Source organism: Diadema setosum, chromosome 5 (genome assembly GCF_964275005.1).
Source record: "Diadema setosum chromosome 5, eeDiaSeto1, whole genome shotgun sequence".
Taxonomy (NCBI): domain Eukaryota; kingdom Metazoa; phylum Echinodermata; class Echinoidea; order Diadematoida; family Diadematidae; genus Diadema; species Diadema setosum.
The window spans coordinates 39,273,356-39,298,851 of NC_092689.1; the positions used below are offsets into that span (position 1 = coordinate 39,273,356).

Below are 25,496 nucleotides of genomic sequence, written 5' to 3' on the forward strand. Positions count from 1 at the left end.
CTAGAGACATCAAATCTTCATGAAAGGAAAGCGGTCCTAACTGTAATCTGGGCTTTATTACGGATAGATCTATAACAGTTAGGCCTAATACGAATATAATATATTACAAAGTGTTATAACACTGATTTCTTTACATATGATCTTAATGTTCATGTGTTTAAAGGGGGAAGTCCGGACGATTATCAGCCGTTTCCCGAGTAAAGAACAATATTTCATGAACCTATTACCCTTTTCCCGACGAGAAAAGACCATCAGATACATTTACTATGATTTTTTTGAAAAATAAGGTAATTCTTCATGTTCGAAGCCCTTCGTACTATCTGTCCCAGTATGCTTTGCGCGTGACGTCACAGACTCACTTTCCTCAGCGGAGCACCGCGAGCGCAGCCCAGCTACGCATCGATCTCCCATTGCACTGCTGACTGCGGCGCGGTATCTGCATGCCTGCTGAGGTCTGCCTAGTTGGCGCTACCGCAGGAGTCCATACACTGTTTTAGGAGTGCTGTTGCCAAATGCTGTATTCCTTTATTCAAATGGTCTTCGGTATATATCTATATAAAATCCGTCAAAGATTAATGTAAAATAATTGCAATGTTATAACATTTTCATTTTATTGAAATATGTATGTATTGTAATACTGCCGTACTTATTAGTGTCCACCCCATCATTTACAATTCATGGGCTATTGTTGTCATCAGAGTGATCAGGCATACATGTACGTCTGCTGCTGCCAAATGCTATCACAATCCGCGGTCTTTTTTTTTCAACTTCTGAGTGTAAACAATCTGAAATCAGTCTGTCAATTTCAGAATTATTGCCTCTCTTGTTGTGCGAGACTGTTGAGTATGTCTGACAGTGGTAAATTACGACAGTATAACTTGAACCGCGGAAGAAACGCCAGCGCCAGCTTCATCATAGTACCGCCGCCGGTAACTGCAACCAGCAGCCCCATACACATAGCGTAATGGGACTGCGTACTGTAGCATCGCGGATAAATATCAACTTAAAATCGAAATATTTCTTCAATTTGAGGACTTAACAGTAAAGTTAAAGTATTGACAACAGGCTTTGGGCAACGTTTGGTTCTGCCAATAGTCCTTTTCTGTTCAAATTGATGACTTAATGTGACTCGGTCGAGAGGAACCTTGGAGAGCTACACTGAATTATTGATGGCCAGCACAGGCGCACACACAATGAGACATCTCTGTGCGCACACATCTCCGGTTATGCGCTGGCCGTCAATTCAGTGTAGCTCTCCCAGGTTCCTCTCGACCGAGTCACATTAAGTCATTAATTCGAACAGAAAGGGACTATTGGCAGAACCAAGTGCTGCCCGAAGCCTGTTGTCAATACTTCGACTTCACTGGTAAGTCTTCAAATTGAAGAAATTTTTCGATTTTAAGTTGATATTTATCCGTGATACTACCTTATCATGATCCTGAATGCTACAGTGCGCAGCCCCATTACGTTATGCGTATGGGGCTGCTGGTTGCAGTTACGCCGCCGATGGGGAGTATGACGAGGCTGCATCGAGTAGTATTTGTAAGTTTTGACGACAAACTTGTCAATTAAAATATTGGAGAGCCATCTTGCACACCTTTCCCGCTCATTTTCTGGGTTCGGAATGGCAAAAAACTCTTCTTCTGGCCATCGCCCGGTTTATTAGAAAACCCAAACGCTCACACATCAACATTTTCGATCATGCCGTGTGCATCCGCTGCGTGGCTGAAAACACGCGGAACGCTATCGCTTGCTCGGCCCGTGTCGCCGTTGCTCAAGCAGGGCTCCCCCAGCCAGCTGACGCTCCAAACAAAATGCAATGTGATGATAATACGTCACGCCGTCACGTGATCTTTCTCGCCGGCGTGCAGAAATTGAACAGTTACGATTCAAAATTAGTGATGCTAAAAAATCAATTGTGACGAGTTGGGAGGATCTTTTTCAATGAAACTTAGTCATTATGGTCCTTGATTTATGTAGATTATGGTGAAATTTATTCAAAATCGTCCGGACTTCTCCTTTAATATTTTGTTTGATCAATATTTGCATGGGGTGCTTTCTGCAAGAAAATGATTGTCCCCAACAAAGAAAATGACACACATAATGAAAATTTGTTGAAACAAAATAACCACCTCTTAGAGCCCTTTGTGTGAATATCAAACACCTGAGCTTTGATATAGCTCTACGTTTGAATCAACTTTCATACTTTAGAGCAAAGTTTTGAAGGAGAGGCTGAAATTACGATAGAATCAGGCATAGATAAGAAAGCTGTTTTCATGAAACAGTAGTATTGGTCAAAATCACAAACATCAATTACATAAGGTGGTGATGCCGTTGCCTCACTAGGCTCTCACAAATTACTCATTTTCTTTTTACTATTTTATGTAATAACTCCACAATGACAACTTTAAAGGAGGGTAAAGTACTGTATATGTCAAATATTTTGTGAGGTTTCTATTTCTGCAAATTTTGCGAGTCAGGTGCTATTCACTAAATTAAAGACACACGAAAATATTGACTCTGATCCTGATATGAATGTAACGTACAGAAAATGTACGTGTACATTTCTCCATTCAGTACAGGACTCCACGATTGCATATTCAACCACTCGCGAAATCGTCGGGAAGTCCCGATTCGCGAAAATTTAGACTAACTAAATACAGTTTGTATATGGCGTATACAGTGTGTTACAAATTATTCACAACAAATATGATTGCATTCTTTTATAGAAAAAAAAAAATACCTCATCTTATCTGTGTGGTTGCAACCAATACTACTGTGTAATAAAATCATGTGAAACTGTGAAAGCTTCCATTACCTTCTGCACATACATTTGTATCTGTTTAAAACAACACTTTAACATTTTCTTTGAATTTCTTTAAAAGATGTGAAGTGAGATTCTTTATGATCTATTAAATCAATCACAATGAATACTATTATGTCATCCATGTTGTTCTGAGGGGGTATCTGATTTCTTGACTATGTACATTGTACATGTAACAAAATTTTTAATCACCAAGATATTGCTCAACGAAAGCACAATGACTTACAGTGTATACTGACTTATGGGGTTATACAGTCCCATATTCTTGCTTTTCTCAGATTATGTTCATTTCAAGCTTAAAAATACTACAGAGTTGAATCAACTAGTTACAGTTTGTACATGTCTTCCTGGACCATAATAGAGCCTACAGTATGTTGTACAACAATGTCATGCACCCAAAAATATGGTACAGTTAGACTAGAGACAATAATCATGTTTTACTTTAATAGGTAAAGTGTGAATCTGCATTGCATACTATCAAAATCCCAACTCAAAATACTGCAATTCTACAAAACATTCTTTAGCTAAACAATACAATTCATATAATCAGATTGATAAGTTGGCAATCCCAATGGAATTAAAGCATGCCTCGGTTTGGCCAACATAAATAGCTCAATCATTCAAAGATACAAATACTTAATCTGTGAGAAATCCCTAACTCGCTAGCAAATAAAACAACAAAAGTAGTCATGTTTGCCACTTGCATACTGCCACTAAAAAGAACCTAGTACTGTTTATTTAGACAAGTAGTTTCCCCAGAAGGTCAACACACCTTATAGAACCAAAGAAGTTGTGTACATATTTGTACTTGTACATTTGTAGACCATGGTTCTTGGGAGTATCTTTATAAGTTATCAGTGCTGTGCAAAAGTGTGAAGCCATTTACTAACTTCTTTTATGCATATTTATGTCTATAGATGCACTTTATCTAATAACAGGTATTTCTGATGGATTACTTGTACATTGTACTTCATCAATCTAAGCTTTGACATGCCACATACATAATGTATCACACTGATGGACATACATTGTATACTTTGCAGTGGTCATCAAAAATCATGAATACAACAGATGTTTGAAGAACTCTTTGCGATATTCAACAAAGTAAATATGAATTTAAATTTCATTTTTCATGGTCTAGGCTTCAAGCCTTTTAGCATAATACTGTAGAAAACTACAAGAAACTGACTGCCTTTCTATTATGCACACCTGATGGGTGGACAAGCAGACATTGCTGTACAGCTATTCATGATACATACAAAGCTTCAAAACTTGGTTATGGTACTATACTTTCAAAGATACAATATGTACATGTACACTTTATAGAACTGAGAAAGTTATTCTTTTATCAATATCCTTTTCTTTGTGGTAAATTTATTGAAAATTTTACAAACAAGTTTCCTTAAAGCAACTTTTTATGTGATTTTTCCTTCTACGCATGAATGAACATGCGTAGGCCTACATGTACATGTAGTTTCTTAATTGAGAAACCTGAAGTACCAAATGCAAGACTTGAATTAATTGATGGTCAAGGCTGTTGATGCCTCTTTGGTCGCCCGTGATGCCTCCCAGAAAAATTAAATTCTCAAGGCCATAAATTTACCTGCCTTTTTTTTTCTTTTGGTCATCATGCCACTGTGGTCAAACATGCACCCTTTTTCTTTTACAGTAGCTGTCATGCCCCTTTTCTCTTGGTCGTCGTTTCTCTGTCACATTACGCATATCGAAAGGCCAATGACTTTTTTTCAGACGTACATAAACGCAGTATCAATACATGTAGATGTACATACAGTATGTGTGTGTGTGTGTGTGTGTGTGTGTGTGTGCGCGCTATATTGCAATTCTGGCATCTACATGTAAATGCTTTACATTGAGCTCCATGTCATTTTAGAAAAAGAAAAAATGGCCTTGGTGCCCTTTTAACCAGAATTAGCTGCCCTTTAAAAGTGACCTTTATGCCCTTTCGAATGGCCTTGATGCCCCTTGAAATTTTGGGGTATCCAAGGCAATTTTACCCCCAGCTAAAAAGTGCCCTTTTAAATGGCCTTGACCTTCATAAATCTTATTTCGAGCCCTGCAAATTAACTTTGTGCCCACTGAAAATGATGATATGACATTTGTAGTTATGAAGAAATAATCAATCATTTGACATCATCTAAAAATCACAAAATGGCGCCTAGATGACATCACTGAGAAGTTGATACTATGAAAAGATTTTTCATTGAGATGTTGACATGAGACACGATGACTGAAAGTCCTTGACATATTGCGTTCACAAAATCCGTCAGAAAGAAAGAAGAAAAAGACAAAAAGAAAGTTAAAAGACAAGTCCACCTTCATATACATAAGGATTGAGAGAATGCAGCTATATCAGAAGAACACATCAGTAAAGGTTTGAGAAATATCAGACAATCTGTTCAAAAGTTATGGTTTTTTGAAGTTTCTGCACAATCACTGCTGGATGGGAAGACTACTACTGTGTATGATGCCACATGCGTAGAACAATATAAGGAAAATACAAGGAGAATTCCACAAAATTTCATTTTTTGAAAAAACACATTCCCTTGAATCGCTACTGACATATGTTAAGGGTAACATTATTCCCCCTGCCTTCTGAAAGAGTCAAATGCTCTATTATTATAAGAGAAAAGTGAAAATATGTTGAATTTTCTTCATACTTTCCTTATATCATTATACACATGTGACATCACAATATGTAGTAGTCTTCTCATGCAGTGATGGCGGTACTAAAACTTCAAAAATTCATAACTTTTGAATGGATTGTCCAATTTTCCTCAAACTTTCACTGATGTGTTCTACTGATATTACTGCATTCTCTCCATTCTTATGTACAGTGTGAAGGTGGACTTGTCTTTTAAGATTCCTTACAAACACAAAAGGTGATACGCCGTAATAGCGTATCACCCACAATGTAATAATTCAATTTTCCCCCTTACATATGGTTGTTTCAGATATTATTAGTGAACTGAGAGCCTGTAACATTTTATTTTGCACTGTAGTGGGCTTTTGTCCCACAGGCAAGTACATTTCACTGCAGAGGAAAATATAATTTACATGTATCTGCACAAGTGGTGCAAACAGAAGGTCAGTCAAATTTAATGTAGAAATCTTACATTCTCCATTATGCTTTTCCATCTAAGAAGTTACAATGCATTCACTCATGCTAGTCACACTGTATGTCAGCTACAAGTAGTTCATAAAAGTTAATAAATATTTAAACTGTAACAATTTTCAGACATTTCCCCTTTGTACAAAATCATGCTACAATTGTATGTTGCAGATTCTCTCTAGTGCCCACATTTGTATCAACATGAAATATGTAACACTTGAAAGGGTAGCAGGGTGCTACAGTTGTACATATCTTTTCTTTTTTGCCACTTGCCCAGTCGGGCAAGCAGATTTTCAAATTGTTGCAGAACACTTGAACAAACAAGCATTTTACTTTCCTGTAAAGAAAGTCCAAAGATATAAGAAAATGATAAAGAAAATTTCTTGTGCAGTCAAGGGCTTGATAAAACACAACAACTTGAATAAACAGCACATGTGTGGAGTAACAAGCGTGGTTCAATCGAGTGTTGGTGTTGGATTGTACTGGGACGTCTTCACATAAGTGTCAGAAAGTAAAGGTGGCTTAAAAATGTTTTGTTTGCCCAATTCAGGCAAGCATTTTTTCTTATTGTTCCAAAACACTTGCCTGACTTTGATTCTTACTTGCCCCGGGCAATCGGGCAAGTGCTTAAAATGTAGCACCTTGGGGTAGTCAGTAAAAGTATGTAATAAATATTTTTTTCCCTCTAGTCAAAAGGATCTAGTAAGTTCTAATAATTCAAGCTATAGCTAGATAATAAATTGAGAGAGTGAATGTCGTGTGAAAATATACTGAATAAAGCATGACACATCAAACATCTCTGAATGTGATGGCTGCTGGACTTAGTGTAGCTCGTTGAGGAAATGTTGCCCACAAATACAGTAGATCACCAGTGTAGGCCTCTTGAATGTACATGAAGGGTTTAAAGTCAAACACGTAGCCTCCCTTGCGAAATGTAAATTGCTTCTATTCATCAACTTATCTAAATAATGGCAATAAATTTTTATTGACCTTTACGAAGAGCTACTCAGTTATCCCATTAGGTTCACATCATAACATCTTACGATCATCAGGACTACTATGTGCACATGACAGACTAACTTAAAAAAAAAAAAAAGCCAGTGCAAGGGGGGGGGAGGGAGGGGGTTAAGGGAGAATAAAAGAGAAGGATGATCCATTTTTGCATGACAAGTGAAGGCAATAGAATAATTGACACAAAATTTGTTTAAAATACCATCAATGCTATCATTTCAGCACTGGGGCTAGGAAGCATGATTAATCAGTTATATGGTCCTACCCTACATGTAGTTATGGTCCCACCTTCTTGACTAAAGTTTCGTTTGCCATACAAACCAACGGGGCATAATATAATCACATCTCCAGAAACATGAAGTAAAATGTTCAGAACCATGTGAATGTGTCACAAAGTTTTTCTTTGATATAAGAATGTCTTGATGAAAAATCATGAAACACATAGAAGTTGGCAGACTTAATGGAAGCAAAGGTGAATACATGCAACTTACTGAGACTGTTTTGGTATCAAACTTTAAATTATCAAAACTACACGTCCAAGTGAAAATAAAGAATGAAGGATAGAGGGAGTAAACTATACCACGTGCTATATGTTGTATGTTTTAGACCTTACAGAATGTTTTAAAACTATACAGGAATACTACTGCCATGCCCATAATGGTGGCAGTGTAACACTGCTGACTCCAAAGTATCCTCAGACACACTGTACCAGGGGATAGAATTATTGTTTACTCTGTTTGATTTTCTCTTTTTTTACATCATGGGTCTACCTTGTAAACACATTTGTTCTTGTGTCCTAAGGATAGAATAATCATCAGTAAATAAATGAAGCATAAATCAGCAGCACTGCTATGAAATGTCAACCACACAAGGACAGTATTACCATTTGATCTAGAGCATACAATGCATTAGTACCCAGTAGTAGTGTAGCATCAAAGTGACGTCATCTGGCTTCTCCAGGTAAGTTTTACGTCCACGGTGTCTTAACAGACAGCTTTAGATGTCCTCCAGAGGCTACCCTGGACGGTCTAGGGTAAAATCTATACTGAGGTCCTCAGGAGGCTACCCGGAGGCAGTCCATTGTGTTGCGTCTTAATAGATACAAGGTAACAACATTCTGTGGGCATTCTTCAGAGGCTAACCCAAGTTTTGCGATCTGCCAAGGTGTGGTTTTAAAATAAGACAGCTTATAAAATTCTAAATTAAACTAAAAATTAAACAAAAAACCAAACAGTGTTATTTCTTTAACGTTAATAAATTTGTGTTAACATTTTGTCTTTATTTGAATTGATGAAATTCTTGCGTTGAGTTTTTATTGCAACTGGTTGACACACTGCCTAACATCGATGGAAATAAGAACTGAATTCATCAGTGTTTTAGTAGTAGCCATAACAAAAGAATTCATGGGCATATATACTTTGGCAGAATTCAAACCTATGAATTTCTGATCAATTTTGTCTTACAAACATAAATGTACATGAATTCCGTGTGCGACTTTTGTCTGTACAGTGTACATGTACATGTATGTGCACTTTAATTACATATTGTATTGTGCATGTTCAATGCTCTCTGCTGTTTAACTATTGGACCCACTGTATTGAAATTGCTAATGGGAGCTTTCGCTTAAGGATGGAAGCAATGCAGGACATAAAAGTAGTGCTCATACATTTAGCCAATCAACTCAAGGAAAAATATAAGTTTAGTTAAATTATACACATTGTAAGCCAAATCTTTAGTACCATGGCTTCAAAATGTATGCCTCAAGCCTAATGGTAAAATACCAAGTACTTGTACATTGTAGGTACGCTGATGTGCTGCGACACTGTGTGTATCAATCTTTGTAAATAGCAGGCTTATAACTTCAGTAAGTTACAAACTATTTAAGGCCTTGTTTACTACAATTGTATTCAATAAGGGATGTGCCAGAATCTATAGGGAAAATTGTGACCTACTGTACATTGTACAATCATGCAGTCTGCTTGGGCTGGTTTCGCCCAAGCAGGCCTGACTGACTCCATTGCCATGGTAACCAAGTTCTCTTCTCATACACAGAACAGGCTTTTGAATTTCTTATATGTACACACCTGCAAACATGATTGAGCATGAAAGTGTGCAAGTTGTGCAGCATTAAATACACAATCAGCAGTGGTTGGTTACTGATTGTACATGGCTGGTCTGTTTACATTAATAGCTTGCAATGACCTTCAGTGATAACTTTGGGGTTGGCAAAAATGCAGCTTCTCAAAGCCAGTTGTGTTCATACTACAACCAAGTCACTTCGAGGCTGCTATAGGAATCTCTAAAACCACCTCCTGTGCACTGCACATTGTTTCAGAATCCGACCTAATCGGATCTGAATTCTGTCTGTTTATACTGATCTGAAAGCCTGCAAGAGGCTGCTACAGGAGGCTTCAGAACCCCCTTTTCGCTCAGTATAAACAGGGTATACGTTGGGGTCTTCTTTACTTTGTATCCTTTTCTGTTTCTCTTTTGTATACATGTACAATGTATATAGTGAACATGTAGACATGTGTGCATGTGTGTGTGGGTGTGCCTGTACGTGTCCACATGATGTGCAAATCCACATGATAAAACTTTGTTACTTTGTATGGTAATACCAGCAGTTTGAAGAACTATCTTTGGTATAATTGAACGAATATCATAAAAACTAAATAAAAAATGTGTCTTCCACCTGTGTGCCTGAATGTGTGTGTTTTGGTGTTTATAAATACATGTACAAAATTGTATGTCCTGTGAGAATATTGACAGTGAACGATTTTTTGCTGTGAATAATACTGGTGAATCGACCTAGGAATCAATTATTTACCTAATAGCTTTCAGCACATATTCTAAAGAAGAAAAAAATCACAAGACGTTCTTAACCCGTTGAGGACGGATTGATTTTGCTACAACACACATTTCCCATAGACACCTGCCCGAGTATACTCGGGACTCGTCCTCAACGGGTGAATACAAAGTTATGAAATGCTAAAAAATAAAAAAGAAAGCAAATGAATGTCTTTCTCAAAATTCATTTCAAGTTTCGACTTCAAAATATCTTCAAAGAAATATATGAGGCTTGATAGAGAAGTACAGTAAAAACAGGCAAAAAGAGAAGATCAGTCAATATATATAGACTAAAAAATTTGAAAAAATAAAAATAAATAAAGACGATTAATCTTTAGATTGTGTATGCTAATCAAATGTCAATGACGTACATAGGGTAAGGGCACCAGTATTCGGTCAGGCACCAGTATTCGGTCACTTATCACTAGTCACTAGCCAGTAAGTTCAACTGTCACAACACACACAAATCACACTAATTCACACACTTGCACACTCATTCACAACAGGAAACTCTCTTAGCCCCCTCCAAAAGTCCATCCAAAATCCTAAATTTTACTGTCAAAAGTGCAGAATCGGCACTACTTTCCAAAAGCGCGCGCGGATAAGGCCCAGTTTTAAGAGTACGGGTCGCCGAAAAAGCGCTAAAAATTGAGAAATGCGCTGTTCTCTTGCAAGATTTTTCGCTTATCGCAAGCTTGGAGTGTAATGGTATCCTCAAAAACGCAAAAGAAAAACAAAATGTCCGTACGTGCCGATACAGTGTCCCAATGTATAAGGGTTGAATGCAAGTGCCGAGGCCCCAGTATTCGGTCACCAACGGTCGCCGCAACGTCCCCGATGCAATTTTGCGCCAACAAGGTAGCGCGCGCGCGCGTTTTTCAGCTGCCTTGAACACGCATTGACTTTGAACGCGCACATCGCGTGACCGAATACTGGAGCCGATGACCGTATACTGGGGAATTTTCAAGGTGAAATATTTCGCAATTTTGTGCAATTCTGTGAGATATTTAACAAAATGAAAGTTGAGATTACAGAAATTTGATATATTTTACATACATTGCTGTAGATATGATGTATGTATGTATTATTTTAGTTTGAAAAATATTGCAAAAAAGCTTAAGTGACCGAATACTGGGGATGTTACCCTAGATCTAGACTATCTAACATGGTTAGGCCCTACCTCTATTTTCAAGTAACTGTTTTAGAGCATGAGACCGGCCTACTGAAGAGTGATAAAATGAATAAAGATTAAAATGAGCTTGTAGTATCACATAGTATTACTTTTATTAGAGTCTAATATTGTGTAGTAATCACACAATATAGATAGGGTTAAATGTATACAGTAAAGTCAGAAGGTCAAACCATTGACTTGCGTGTTTTGCTATGTTCTACCAATAACTGCACTGACGTGTCTGTGCTACCTAACGGTGTAACACTACAGCATGTAGCAATCGCAGTGTTTAGAAAGTCAATGATAAGTTTATATCATAGCAATGTCATCTTATATGCAACAGGGGACCTACTTCACAGGACGGCTAAGGGGCTGTAATATGAGCCCAATCAGTTTCGAGTGACGTGAGGGCCACATAAAGGGCAAACAAGTGCATGCACATACCTGATGCAGAGCAGTCAGTCCGTCAATATTAGCATAATTTATGTCCGCTCCCTTCTTCAACAGGGACTCGACCTCGTCGAAATCCTCACTTGCACAGGCAGCAAGAAACACGCATCCTTTAGCAAATTTCACTTTAGCCCTATTAGCATTTCTAACGTTTGGTTCCCTGTCAAATTCCGAGTCTTTCCATCGTTGAAGTTGTTCATGGCGGCGCATAAGCGCCGATTTCGGCTTCCCACCGGCGGAGCTGTCGTCTCCATCCGCCATCTTTGCTAGCCGCTAGCTCACCCTTACCCAGCATGCATTGCGCGATCTCGAGCTCGATCGACGATCGCGGAGCGCGAGCAAGGGCACTGGAGAGAGAGATGATGGGGGAAAAAGTTGTGAGTCTTCTCTCTCAGGCACTGGTCTTCGTACCGATATGAGGGGCAAGGGTTGTCATGGGGAAAGTGTGACGTAATTTTCTGTTTTGGGTGGTTCAGTCCTCCCACTTTACTCCCTCTTCTAGTCAGACCTTATCATCCGAAGATGGGGGGTATCCTCCAATGCGAAATAAGACAGTGTACTCTTACCTGGAAGACGGAGACCACCTCTCTGCTCATTACTCATGCATGTGCATCATTTTTTGACGCTTGTTGCGAACTATTATACTATGCACCCTCCCGGAGAGAAGGATACACAAGGGAATAATCCATTTTTTCCTGCTGAAATTACTTAAACCTTTACATGAAGTTTGTGTAAATATTATTGATATGTTGTTAGAGCACATATCGACCTCACTTGCATTGGAATTTGTGTTTGCTGAACTGATTGAGGTTCATTGGAAACGTTGTTTTCCTTTATAAGACCATCTTTGAATCCTGTGGAAATGCTCAGAACTAAGGAAGCTTTGAAAAAAGCAGATGGACAAGTTTTGTGGAAATTTTGAGGGAGGGAGTAAAGTAAGGAGGAAAGCCACTACACGTGCGCCATGGGCCATATTTGGGTGGCTACATGTTCACATGGTCGGGACTGCAATGGGGCTTTGCGTGAACGACTGCCTCTCATTCCATTCCCATATTTAGTGAAGGTATTCCCTGGCCTGACGTCATTCTCCGTGTCGGCAACACGAGAGGGAGGCCTTTCACTTTCTGCACGGTCTCTGCGTCAGACCGATGCGAGCGTCGCGAGCGTGGAGTCCACGAGGGCGCCACCCGATCTGCAACCGACCGTGAACAGCGACGTCAACTGTTGAAGTCAAGACAAGTCAACGGGTGACACCTCATATCAAGAACCTGTCTGATGATAAGTTACCATCCTCCGATGTTTTAATTTATCATCGACAGACAGGGAGAAAGGGAGATTATATGTAAATAGAGAGAGATGGAGAGATGCAGGAAGAGATGCTTTTTCACTCCAGCCATGGTGAAATTAATACTTTGTGTCTGTATGACTCTTGTGCGTATATCAATACCTGTGTGTGTCCTCGTATATGTGTGTGTTCCTGTGTGTGTGTGTGTGTGTGTGTGTGTGCGTGTGTGTGTGTGTGTGTGTGTGTGTGTGTGTGAGTGTTTGATGATGTGTTTGACGATGTTTCGGCGATCGGCTTTGGACTGTCTAATGACGTTGTAACAGTCATGTAGCATAAGAATTAATGTGACACTAATATTGTAACCTAAGGAGGTTGTCAGTGTCTCCCTGTACAAAATGCGACGAGTGATTAATTCATAAACTGCAAGGCGATCACTTGCACCAACAGACATTTCTTATCCGGTGTCAATGGTTCTTCGTCGCCGAATATCAAAACAAAAGATGGCGCTCTCTCCTATATACAAAGCGCATGCATGTACACGCTGACATTCTGTTCTTGGGCGCCAATTTGGGCAGGTGTTGGGGAGAATGGTTTTTGTTGATGTGTACATGATACTCTTTACCCAAAACTGGGTTTGTTAGTTGCCATGTGCACGTACGTCACAGATTCCGTAGTGGTATCATCGCCCTTATTAATAGTAAAATCAATAAAAGTATCATTTTCATACATCCATCAATGTATTGTTACTAGTATTCCATTTGCCCCAACAGACACTCCCTTGAATCCGAGCAATAACGAGAAAGTAACTACAGAGTGTAAATCAAAAATAAGTTAATTATAGAATTTAACTGATCAAGGTAAGCCAGTCTACAAACATTAGAGTCCTTATAATGTGTTATTAGAATAGCCAATACATCCGCTTGCCCACCAATCATTGAGTTCATTACTGTTTTGAACTGCTCTATTCGTGGAGACGGAACAAGTCAATATCTTCGTGAGATAACAATGGTCAATTTTCAAAGGTAAAAATTCAACAATATTGAGGCATGCTAACACGGGGCATCACAATCACGTGACCAAAACTGTTATTTCTAACAACACATACATATTAAGACAACAAAAATGATAACAGACCACAGATTGCACATTTTCATTATGAAATTGTTAATTCCTGCACATCAGAGTATTGCATTCTGTATGTGCTTTCAGTAGTCAAGCAAACAACGTTTTATCATATTTATGAAGGAAAACTTGTGTAGATTTCAAGTGTACATATCTCCTAACAATACATGACATGTTTAGCAAGAGCGCAGAGACGTCGTCTGGTACGAGATCCCACACCTTTCTATGGAAAGTGGCACAGTGGAATGCATGTGAAGAGAATAAAACATGCATTTCTTTACTGAGAAACCAAATTACCCAAAGATGTTCACCGCGTGTTTGCGGTTGAACGAAAACCATGATAATAGAGAGATTCACAATTTAATAGGGCCTACTACAGACTTAAATCAGAGATAAAACGGGCTCAGAATACCAGTGTAGGCAGGAATCTAATGGAAGGAAGCAAACAGCAGCTGTTAACGTATTGGTCACTCCAGATATTTCATGCTTGTTTGTGGATTGATATCCCCGTATTTATAGGAAGCATGATTTCTATATACTATAAAATTATACCCTAATGACCCAATTAACGACATTGAACTTCTGCTATACCAATTATTATATTTTCAGTTGTAATATCTACCATACTACGATAGAGACTAAAATCTGGCAGTTAACACATTGAAATATGGTTAGATACGTTTTGTTTTTTGTTTGTTTGTTTGTTTGTTTTTTAATGCATGCACCAAAGCTTTCAAAAGTGCAAACACATTCATGTTGGAATTTACATAATTATTATAGAAACTTTCATTGGTATGGAACAACAGTCCATCACACTCTCTGGGAACAGCCATTAGGGAATAATTTGGAAACACAATACATGTATCATGATACTGACGCTGCATTGTCATCATGTTTTCTTGATTCGAGTCATACAACTCTCCACCAATATATAGGCCTATAGCTGCTAACTCTCGTGATACGATGAGACAACCAAACTTTTACGACTGAATTTTCTGGTCTGTCTGTGTGACACAAAACAACGTCGCGGTTTTTGCTAACATGACTCCAGCTTAATCGCAGCAAATGAAGTAACTAACATTGATTCTGGGGGGTTTTTATCACGACACTGGAATCTTTAATCGGAACGCGTAATAATAATGACGATGATAACAATAATGATATTGATAATCACAAAAACAATCAGTGATTTTTCTGGCTTCTCAGGTCAATCTAAGAGTATCCACGAACATATACGTTTTCATACAAGGCTTTGTCAACATGGTCAAGGTATCGCACTGGCCGAAAGAATTAATGCAATGCGGACTTTTGGTGTTTACAGGATGTTCACAGGGTCGAGCATTAGTATATAAGCCCATACACTAATTCCACACTTTTACTTGTCCGTAATTAGCGCAGTGCAAGTCACTGCAACATTAAACAGTACAATTCATGTCAGGAAGTGCCCTTATCATTTTATTGACGCATAACAAACATTGCAAGCCGATACATAACATATTAATTTAGTTGGGCAATTCCGCGGTTAGTAACGTTACATTTGAACAAATTTAGATATTTGTTTTTACCACTAAATTACCATTTATTCACTTCAAGTCAAAATTATGTCAAAAACATGTTCATCCTTCCCAGGTATATGATACAGAAAAGAATGAACACAATCCAAGAAATATCAGAATTGCTATAGCAACTTTAAAGGGCTGGTTAGTAACGTTACGAAAAAAGGACATGACAAAAAAATCAATGTCTTGTAACAAAAAGTGTGCAAAAATTCAAGTTACTTCAAACAAAGTGTTGCATTAATTTCAATTATTGCATCATGACAAATGTTCATGGAAATTTTTTTAGCAGTTCGACGAATAATTTTTTAGCTAGACCCCCAAAAGCATGGTTAGTAACGTTACAGTTAGTAACGTTACATTTGTCCGGAGTAATTCTGCAGGTCATTTCACCCTTTTGTAATTGACAAAATGTCACATGACTTCTGGAGTACTTAAATGTATTCATCTTTTACCCTTTAGCAAAACTTTGAGGAAAAAATTTCAAAGGAACCCACTGTAATTTGCATTTAAGTGAATTTCAGCGTCCCCAGTCCCACATGTACATTTTAAATGATGGTTTTAGATCTCACAAAATCAATGAATACCAAAAATAAAATCTACTGATTTTGAAAGACCCTAATGATTGGTGAACATCCATGGCATTAGTTGATACCTAGATTAAAGGGTAAGATAAAGAGGCACATTTCTTTTATCCATGTCATGTCCACCTAACTGCGGAATTGCCCTTTTGCATAAAAAGATCACATCCTCTAAGGAAATAAAGACCAAAGATTCAATTTTTGTTATATTTGCCTACACTCTAAGAAAAAAAGGTTCTCAAATGGTTCTCGTCGGCTCCAAAATGGTTCTTGTCAGATGGTTCTCGCAAAATGGTTCCGATGAGCACCTATAAATGGTTCCCAATCGAAATGGTTCCGTTCGTCACCATTTGCTAGTATGCGACCCAGACCCCGAGTGTTATTTGCGGTACTCTTGCAGGTCAAACAATATCTTTAGGTCCACTTTCATTTTTCCCCTTGCTGTCTATTCGAATGCCAGATATAAGTTTAAACCATAACTGTGGTATTGGTACAAACATATTGTATGTGTTTCTACTGCTGTGATAATAAAAAGGTACATATTGTTTTTTATCGTAGACTAATGACTTCTCTTGGCTGCGTGCCAACTGACAGCTGCCACGATCCAATTTTAGCGCTCGATCAGATATGCGTACGCGTAAACGTACACATACTAGTACTGCACTGTAGGACTATGTAACCGCCGCGGCACGCGCCGCGGCTATATTTAGCCCTGTGCATGCTGCCTGCCTGCGCCTTGCCTATGCAAACCTATCACCACCACAGAACAGCGGCAGGAGAGTGCCAATGCAATATGCATGCATATAGCTGATAAGCAGCAGCAGACGGCTATAGTACATACGTAGACACTTACACGTATAGGTCTATGCATCACCAGTATCACACCCATCAAACGAACGGCACCCGGTAACGTTAGACATTAATTTTGTCTGAAGTGGACTGGAAACGTGTCACTGTCAATTTCATTTTCGCCATGGCAGTCATCATAATTTAGCAGAATAGGTAAGATTTTTAGTTTTAATGTGGTTTTATCTCATTTTTAGATGACAGTCGTTGGTACAAAATCAAGTTAGATTCATCACTCAGTTTTCGTTTTCAGTCAGTGATTAGCCTTTAACGGTTAGCTAGATCCTAACGTTAATGTTAGATCTAATTTGATCGAAGCTGCTATCTTGTGTAATGTTTTCCAGGTACAGTAGATCCAGATCTAACAATAACATGTTAGGCCTAACACTTTACAATTAGAAATTTAGCATAGCAATGGCCCATGGGCTAGCCCGAACAGACGCCGTGCGGGGCCGGAGCATGGCTGTCACGTTTTTACAGCGACTGGGCCGGGCTAAGTTACTTAGCTAGGTAGGCCTGCATGTAACGTTTATGCCTGTTAAAATAGAGTCTGCTAACTCCGAAACACAGCCCGAACGCCGAACGCAAAGATAACTGTGTACAAGGAGCGCCCCGGGGTAAGGTCTATAGACGTCTAATACCGGTCGGTAACCGTTCTACATGCAATAACTTTTGTTCGATAAGTTATAACTGTCATTGTTAACGTTAGAGCCAATAGAGGTCTGTCTACAGCCCAGAGTAGGCCTAACTGTTGGGTCAAAATCTCTTCAGTATGTTTTCAGGCTTGTTCTAAGTAAGGAGTCACGTCATATAATGCCGTGTTCTGTTTATCGAATTATAGCATGACTTTGTTTTATTAATGCGGTGTAGGTCTATTGTTTCTTTCAATTCATATGTCAAGGACGTGGACACACCAACATGCACAGAAACCAGGGAACAAGAAACTCCGGCCGGGACGATGAAGCAGAACGTACGTGTTTGGGTCGCTGGTGCGGTTAGGGAAAAAGGTAGACTCTACATTGATCAGAGAGACAGCCTGTGACAGACCGTTGACAACATCGGCCAGAACCATAGGCTTAACACTAGCCAAGTATGAGCTGGGCGGCCACAAGAATTCATCGATCAGAATAAGAGCCCGGGATAGCCCATTTACAACATCAGCCAGAACCCGGGCCAGGGCTAGTCGAGAATGAGCTGTGTGGCTATTACATCGATCAGAATGACAGCCCGTGATAGCCTGTTGACAGCATCAAACAGAACCCTGGTCTAGTCAAGAATGATCTGGGTGACCAAAAGAATACATCGATCAGAACGACAATTTTAGCCCGATAACCCGTTGACAGCATCGACCAGAAACCTACGCTAGCCAAGAATGAGCTGAGTCAAAGAAAAAACACTGATGCTGCCAGAGAAAACCTTTGAGAAATATGTAGATAGGGTAGGTAAGTCCGTTTGCATTGACTTATAGTGTATTTTATAGCTGCTCTTTCAGAATCTGCCGTCAACCAAATATTCATATCATGCGACTTTTTGTTGGTTTGTGTGATGGAGGGTCACATATGTTTTGTTATGATCCCAATACAGTATTTGAAGAGTTTGTTCGCAAAAACCGATAAGTTCATTTTTGAAGATTTTGAAGTACGGTCTCTGTCATAAAGTACAAAATAATACCTTTTAAATGATACATTGGTCACTACATATAAAGGTACATTTTTAAAGTTATGGTCAAAAGAAGCAAAGATTTTTTTTATTATTCTCTTTATTTTTCTTGACCTTTAATCGCAAATATCTCCATTTGGCAACTATGGACTTATCGGTTTTTGCAAACAAACTCTTCATTTGCAACTTACAATGTACCAGTGATAATATTTCACTATAATTTGCATTTAACAGCTTTGAATCAACTGTATGGGGGGGGGGGGGGGGGTAGACGTAATGAGATCAGACCAGATGCCAATGTGAGAAGTGGAGTCATTCATAGTTCTAAACTTTAAAAGCACAAACGGAAAATGTTCTTTATACTTCTCCAGTCATTGTGTGGTCGATTTCTTCACACTTTTAAAGTTTGCACGTAGACTGGTAAAACTTATTGCATTTATACCCACGCAGGAATTACGTATTGTGTAGAGAATTGAAGATTATGTAATTTATTTCAAAGCACTGATGCACCTCTTGTCACCAGTTTATATTGCTTTTGCAGACACACAAAATGTACATGTATGTGGTGGTGGTGTATAGAAGACTGTTGGCAAATTTGGTGAACAAAATGACAAATGCTAACAACATATTATTGTCATAGGCAGGTTATAGGACAGCAAATTCAAACCTCAGCTTTAGGCCTGCATCATATATAGTTTAATGAATTTGTTGCTCTGCTTTTAAAAAACGTGTAAATTTTTATTGATTCCAAATGTTACATATTTTCAATCATGGTTGAGGAATTTTGTTCATTCATGCTTGTGAAACTGTGTGGGTGTGGTATCCTAGCTCTTTTCCCCTTGGGATTCTTATTATCCTTCACATTATAAACAATGTGTTCTTTTCTTCTTTTTGGGTGTGTGTGTGTGTTTGTGTGTTTTCGTAGGACATGCTGTAAATTGTCAGAAGTCATGATTAACCTGAATTGATACTCTTCGTGTATTTGCAGTTGTATAGATGTGTCTATGGTGCTTTCAAATTGCAGAACAACAACAAAAAAGGTCACTCGTATATAAACAAAGATAAGTTAATTCAAGTACTCGACGTTATGAATGTAAAGTGAAGAAGTGTAAAGCTTATCCTAGTGTATCCCAAGTATCATACCAGCAATATAATGTATGTTTTCTGTGACAATACCAAAGGTCCTGTTTAATGGAATTGTTTTCCTGCCCTTTATAGTTGCTTTTAGGACAAGTATGCTTTAAAAGAAAAAAAAAAGCCAACACCGAACAAACTAGCAAACATGTGGAAAAAGTTCCTCATACTACTTAAGTAATGTACTTGACTTCTGCCTATCTTAAGACTGACACAATTACTGTGTCTCATTCATGCAGGAATTATTTCACAGAGAATTAGAAATTTTGTTATGTATTTCAAAAGCCTGATTCACCTCTTGCTATTTCATATCATCTGTACAGAGATGTGTGATGGTGTTTCAAGAACTGCTCGGTACACAAATGACAAATATTGTGGAAAAAGAATTAGTGAACAAATGAAAATATTTTGTTAAGAATATTTGACAAATTATAACATGACAAATACAAACCTCACCTTTAGATTGTAAAAGTTATGGTAAATAAATACATTTCTGCGAATTCGTGAAAGAGCAAATTTCTATGGTTTTCAATTATTGAGTAATGTTTCATGAAAAAAATATTGGTGAATGTCATGTACATGTATTCATGCTTGTGAAACTGTGTGTGCATGGGTGTGTTATCCTTGCTCTTTTTTTTCCAGTGTCAATGATAATGTATGACATGCTAATGTATCGCTAATATACATGTTTTGAACGTATGTTTGACTGATGAGATGAAATTCAGATGAATTCATTTCATTTCAAATGAGTTTGTGATGCACATTTTCAATGCAGATAGGTAATGTACCTTTAAGAATGGTGCCAGTGAAGCATCTTACCAGCACTGCATGTGAAACACACCAAAAATACACAGACATCAATTCATATACTACATTCTAAGAAAAAAGAAAAAGGTTCTTTTGAGCACCATTAAATGGTTCTCAGCACTGTCACAATAGCGACACCTTTTTTGGAGCCTGTGAGAACCTTTTTTAAATGGTGCCTGTCAGCACCATTTAACATTGGTGCCCATTAGAACCTTTTCCAATGAAATGGTTCCCATGAGCACCTTTTGAAAAGAGTCAAAAAGGTGCCCATCTTTAGTCAAAAAGGTGCCCATGGGCACCTTTTAAATGGTACTTACGAGCACCATTTCATCGGGAAAAAGGTTCTAATGGGCACCTTTTGCAAAAGGTGCCGACAAGCACCATTTCAAAAAGGTTCTCACGAGCACCTAAAAGGGTGTCGCTATTGTGACAGTGCTGAGAACCATTTAATGGTGCTCAAAAGAACCTTTTTTTCTAAGAGTGTATATACATGATGTCGCATAATGTTCCACGCGTTGATCAGGTTTTAACCCGTAAAAATTCGAAATCTGCTCGTAAGTTGGTCTGTGGATGTTTGTTTCTGTCGTGACCATGTTGCTTCCGGATACGACTGACGAGTGCTTGTCTCCAAAGTTGTCTGACCTGCGCACTCAGACCAAAGCAGACGAAGATGAGAATACCTTGCAGAGAGTTCAGGAAGATGAAGACGTACCAGAGACCGCTCACACGGGAGAACGATGCGACGTACCCAAACACCCACGCGAATCCCATCACGGAAGATATCTGCCATAAAGTTAAAAAGTCTGAGGTGTGTCAACATATGTTTTGAACTTGTCAAATCTTACATGCCATTCACTTTTCTTCGTCGAACAAACGATGGACTGCATTAATACTGTTCGTTCGAATGTCATAAAGTTTTTTCCCCCAGAAATTGGACAGAAAAGCAATTTTGATCAGTAGTGAAAATTTTCAAGGTTGATTTTGATACGAGTCCAGCTGACAATTCATAACCTATTGTCAAATGATCGTGATACCCTACTGATTGTATTTATTATTTTGAACATGCGTATATAATGACGGTCATGGCTAGTCGATTTGATGTTTATTTTCAAGGAAGTATTATGTTTGTAATGTTTTATCCAATGCAGTTGTTGAACGTATAATTTTTGAGATAGCAACTCTTCTACTGGACAGGGATTTGATATACCAAGGTCACTATCGTATAGAATAATCTACGCTATAGCACAATACAAGAATGAGGGATGAACATCATTTTATACTACTTTGTTATTTTTCGGCTCAATTGCTCGAATCTTGGCGAGTGTCCGTAACGCTCTTCAATATTTCTTTCTGGAGAAAGGGGTACTTTAACAGTGTTCCGTAACAGTTTCACATCATGAGTAACAATAATGCATTTACTTCTTAGTTCGAGCAAGATTGAAAATGTAATACAACTGTATCCCCTATTCTGCTCGAACCATTGCCATTTAGTTGGGAATTCACTACTTGCACGTTCATAAATCTTACCTTAAGATTTATGAGCATTTCTGGAAACACATCTTTCAGGGTAAGTTTCTGTGCTGTCGTGTCTCTTCTAGTGGCAAATCTTGCAGCTTTTCTGCTCTTGTGAACCCCTGAGGCCGTCATACCAAAAAAGACAAGGTTGAGAATGAAACACACGAGAGAAGGTACTCCGAACACAATGAGACTCAGTCGTCCATCGTTGATCCAACAAACTGAACGACCTAACCCATACCTCAAGGGTAACGCAGTACAGTCACTGAAGTGAATTGCCACACACGTCAAGACGATCAAAAAGGGACCACCGAAACCAAGTGAAGAGTAACGCAAAAATGTGTGCCATTTCTGTTTCCTATCTCTTCGAAGATTCGTTGGCAACGCAAAAGTGCGTACGAGGTTCCATGCCAGGACAGTCATCCAGAAAAACGCTACTAGCCAGGAGTAGTGGGCAATGATAGCTACAGACACACAGAGCCAGTAAATTTCTTTCACAGAAGAATTGACATAAAGCATCAGGATGTGCACAACTATCAAGGCAATCACTACTGTCATAACTGACAGGCCGGGAAGATTCCTTAAAGAAGGAAATATGCAGTATGTAGAAAATGTCAGGACGAGAGCTAGCAGAGACAGCGTGAAGGCGTAGTAACTGGTCACCTCCTGGGCAGGAGTCATCATAAAGAATTCAGGAATCTCACACATCTCCATCTCCCCGTTCGATCTCAGCATGTATTCACCAGGCTTCAAGATGATGCTCCTGTACTCAACGAGAAGTTCTCCATCATGATAGAACGTCGAATAAGAAGTATTCGGGACTCTAACAGTATGGCAGTTAATGAAATACAGTCCGTCACTTTCATCGACACATAGGGTGGAAGTTTCGGTAGTGTCGTTTGTCAGGTTTTGCCAAGGCGGAGCTAGAGTGATTGTCTTTGTTGCTGAAAGCAGAGGCCAGAGAGATCGATTTGCATATATCATCGTTTCATTATTGACAATAGTTACGTCCACTTTGCTGAGATCGTCATAGGACATGATCGTACCTGGACATAGGTCTGTCGTCATGTTGGGATTGACGTTGCAGGTCTGCATGACAGTTGCAGACAGAATACTGCAATTGTTGCTTCGATTATATAACATTCTCTCCAGCGCCCTCCTCAAAGTGCTAGAGTCAGTCAGTTTGTCGTCCCAGACTGTGTACCCGCGAATGGACTTGAGATACGGGTGTTGTAAGACGAACTCATATGACCAGTTCCCCGAAACAGCAGTCAGTATTGCACGAGGATCTCCCTCGTCGAGCGACAGTAGAGTGCGAGTGAAACATGATGCGGGGGATTCCCCCGTCCAAAGGACGTCTGCAGACCACTCTACTGTCATGGTATTCATCTTGCTGTAGCAGCTGAGGTGATGCCTATCAAAACTGGACACGTAATTTGGCACACAGCCTGCAGATTCGTAGTGGTAATCTGGTACGTCACAGCTTACGATGTACAGATAGTCTGGTGGTAACGGTTCTCGAAAAATATCGGGAAACAAACCTGGGATATATGGCGAAATAACATTATCTGGTAAAACCCATTTGGCGCATCTGGCATCACTATTAGAATTCAGTATGCCATTGCATATCGCGCAATATTCGTTTCTGTAAGACATCGCACCGAAGGTGACAATGCCTACGTAGGCACTGCAGGCATTGATCACGGTTTCATCGGGAAATCCATATGGACATTCAGAAATTACGTGCTGACACTTTCGGGATAACAATTCATCTCCCGGCGAGAAGAGAATGGAAAGATTCTGTACAGTAGTAGAATAATTCCAAGCTACTAAATCCTTGTGAGAGGCCCCGTGACACATTCCGCAGAAAATGTTTTTAAAATGAATGTTGAATGCGGTGTCTACATATGGCAAGATTAAATCGATTGGACTTCCAGTGTTGTAACCATTCTCACATTTCTCCTTCACCTTTCTATCCAGCCATTCCTCCGGACATCTGGCGACAAAATAGAATGTGGATGAATTTGCAACAACATCCCTCACATACACAGTCACATTGAGAGTCACGCACTTAAAGAATGATTTGTAGGCAGTCACAGAGGAGGGCTCTTCGTTGGATTCATTTCGGCATAGAATCGGCCAAAAGTGGTGCGCGTAAGGAAAGACGAACGACGAATCGCGATTATATACGCATTTCGTCACATAGTCATAGCAACAGTCACCGTATATTTCGCAGACAGGGTCACATCGACAGGTACGTCGAACAGGATCATTTCTGTCGTAGTATCTGGAGCTTTGGCAGAGGTCCTCTTTGGAGACGGTGATGTCATCATCTTCCAGGAGATTGGATTCTACAATGGGGAAAAAAGAATGGGACACCCGTAACCGCTCGTGCGTCGATTGTCATACGGTAACCTAATATGAGTATGCCTGCGAGAGAAATATGGTTTGAGATAAAGGTAGACAAAATAGGCCTAGATAAATTGAAGAGTTGCACAAAATAAATTCTTATACATCGTCCATCAAAACAGCACCTAAAGCTATGGTAAAACATAAACTTATCTGACCTGAGCAGATAACGCCAGCGACAAATACAGTGTAACTTGTCTGTCTATCATCTCTGCTAGTTCGTTTACAGTCGTTGAGGGTTGGTTCGACTCCCAGACATGAGAATGCGCTGTCTGCAACCTGTGTGACATCGTCCAGCTCAATGTGCCCGTGACATCGTCCGTACTTAAATCCCAGTTGCCTGCATGCTACGAGGGCGTTGTTGTATGTCCAACCGAAAGCAGAGAGAAATTTGAAAGTGTCTTCACCAGTTCCAGACTGTTGTCTAACAAGTAGTGCACCTTGCGCGTCCATACCCCAGTGTCGTAGAACGACATAATCGTTATCTGCTTCTAAAGAAACATACAAACAGACAAACGAATGAGAAAATAAACATGTGTGATTTATCAAACCATCCCACACATAGATACAAAGATAGGATTAAACTTTGAAAAAAAGTAAATTCAACTCGAATATACATTTTGACATATACATTTGACCCAATCAGTAATCATGCCTCATTGTTGGAAGTGTAATTCTAATCTAATAAGTCTGAGTTTTTAAAACAAGGTATTCTTCTTTGGAATTCATTGTATGGAAGTAACTAGACGCGGCTACACACATTTACAGCACACCTGTATGCTTTATAGACGTATAAGCATCATGTTGTGCACCTATTCTCAAATTTAATTTGATAATGCCGTGATATTAAATCCGGTGCTGTCTCATGAATAACTAGCTGCAAGATAAATATCATATAGCAAAATATAGGTTTTCCCGGCCAATTTCGCACTTTTTTTCAGTCTAATTCGTAATTGCTGCATTCAATTTAGCACAATTTAGCCTAGACGGCATGTTCGGCATTTCAATTTTATAATCTTTTCATTCAAATTCATTTTGGAGCATTCAAATTACCTTTTACGTCATTTGAATCAGCACTTTTTCAGTTCAAATTCGTAAAACAAGCACCATTTCGCAAATCGTTCATTCAAATTAGCACGATATAGTCAC

The 25,496-nt window shown here is 39.1% G+C and overlaps 1 protein-coding gene across 4 annotated transcripts in view; it reads right to left on the bottom strand.

The window, feature by feature from the left end:
* LOC140228705 (protein phosphatase 1 regulatory subunit 12A-like) overlaps positions 1-11,705 on the bottom strand; it is a 122,401-nt gene extending 110,696 nt beyond the window's left edge. For all 4 annotated transcript variants that reach the window (XM_072308978.1, XM_072308980.1, XM_072308979.1 and 1 more), the window contains exon 1: positions 11,428-11,705. In XM_072308978.1, the coding sequence (XP_072165079.1) occupies positions 11,428-11,694 (267 nt within the window). In that variant the 5' untranslated portion in view covers positions 11,695-11,705. The remainder of the gene's footprint in view (positions 1-11,427) is intronic.
* Positions 11,706-25,496: the final 13,791 nt, after the last annotated feature.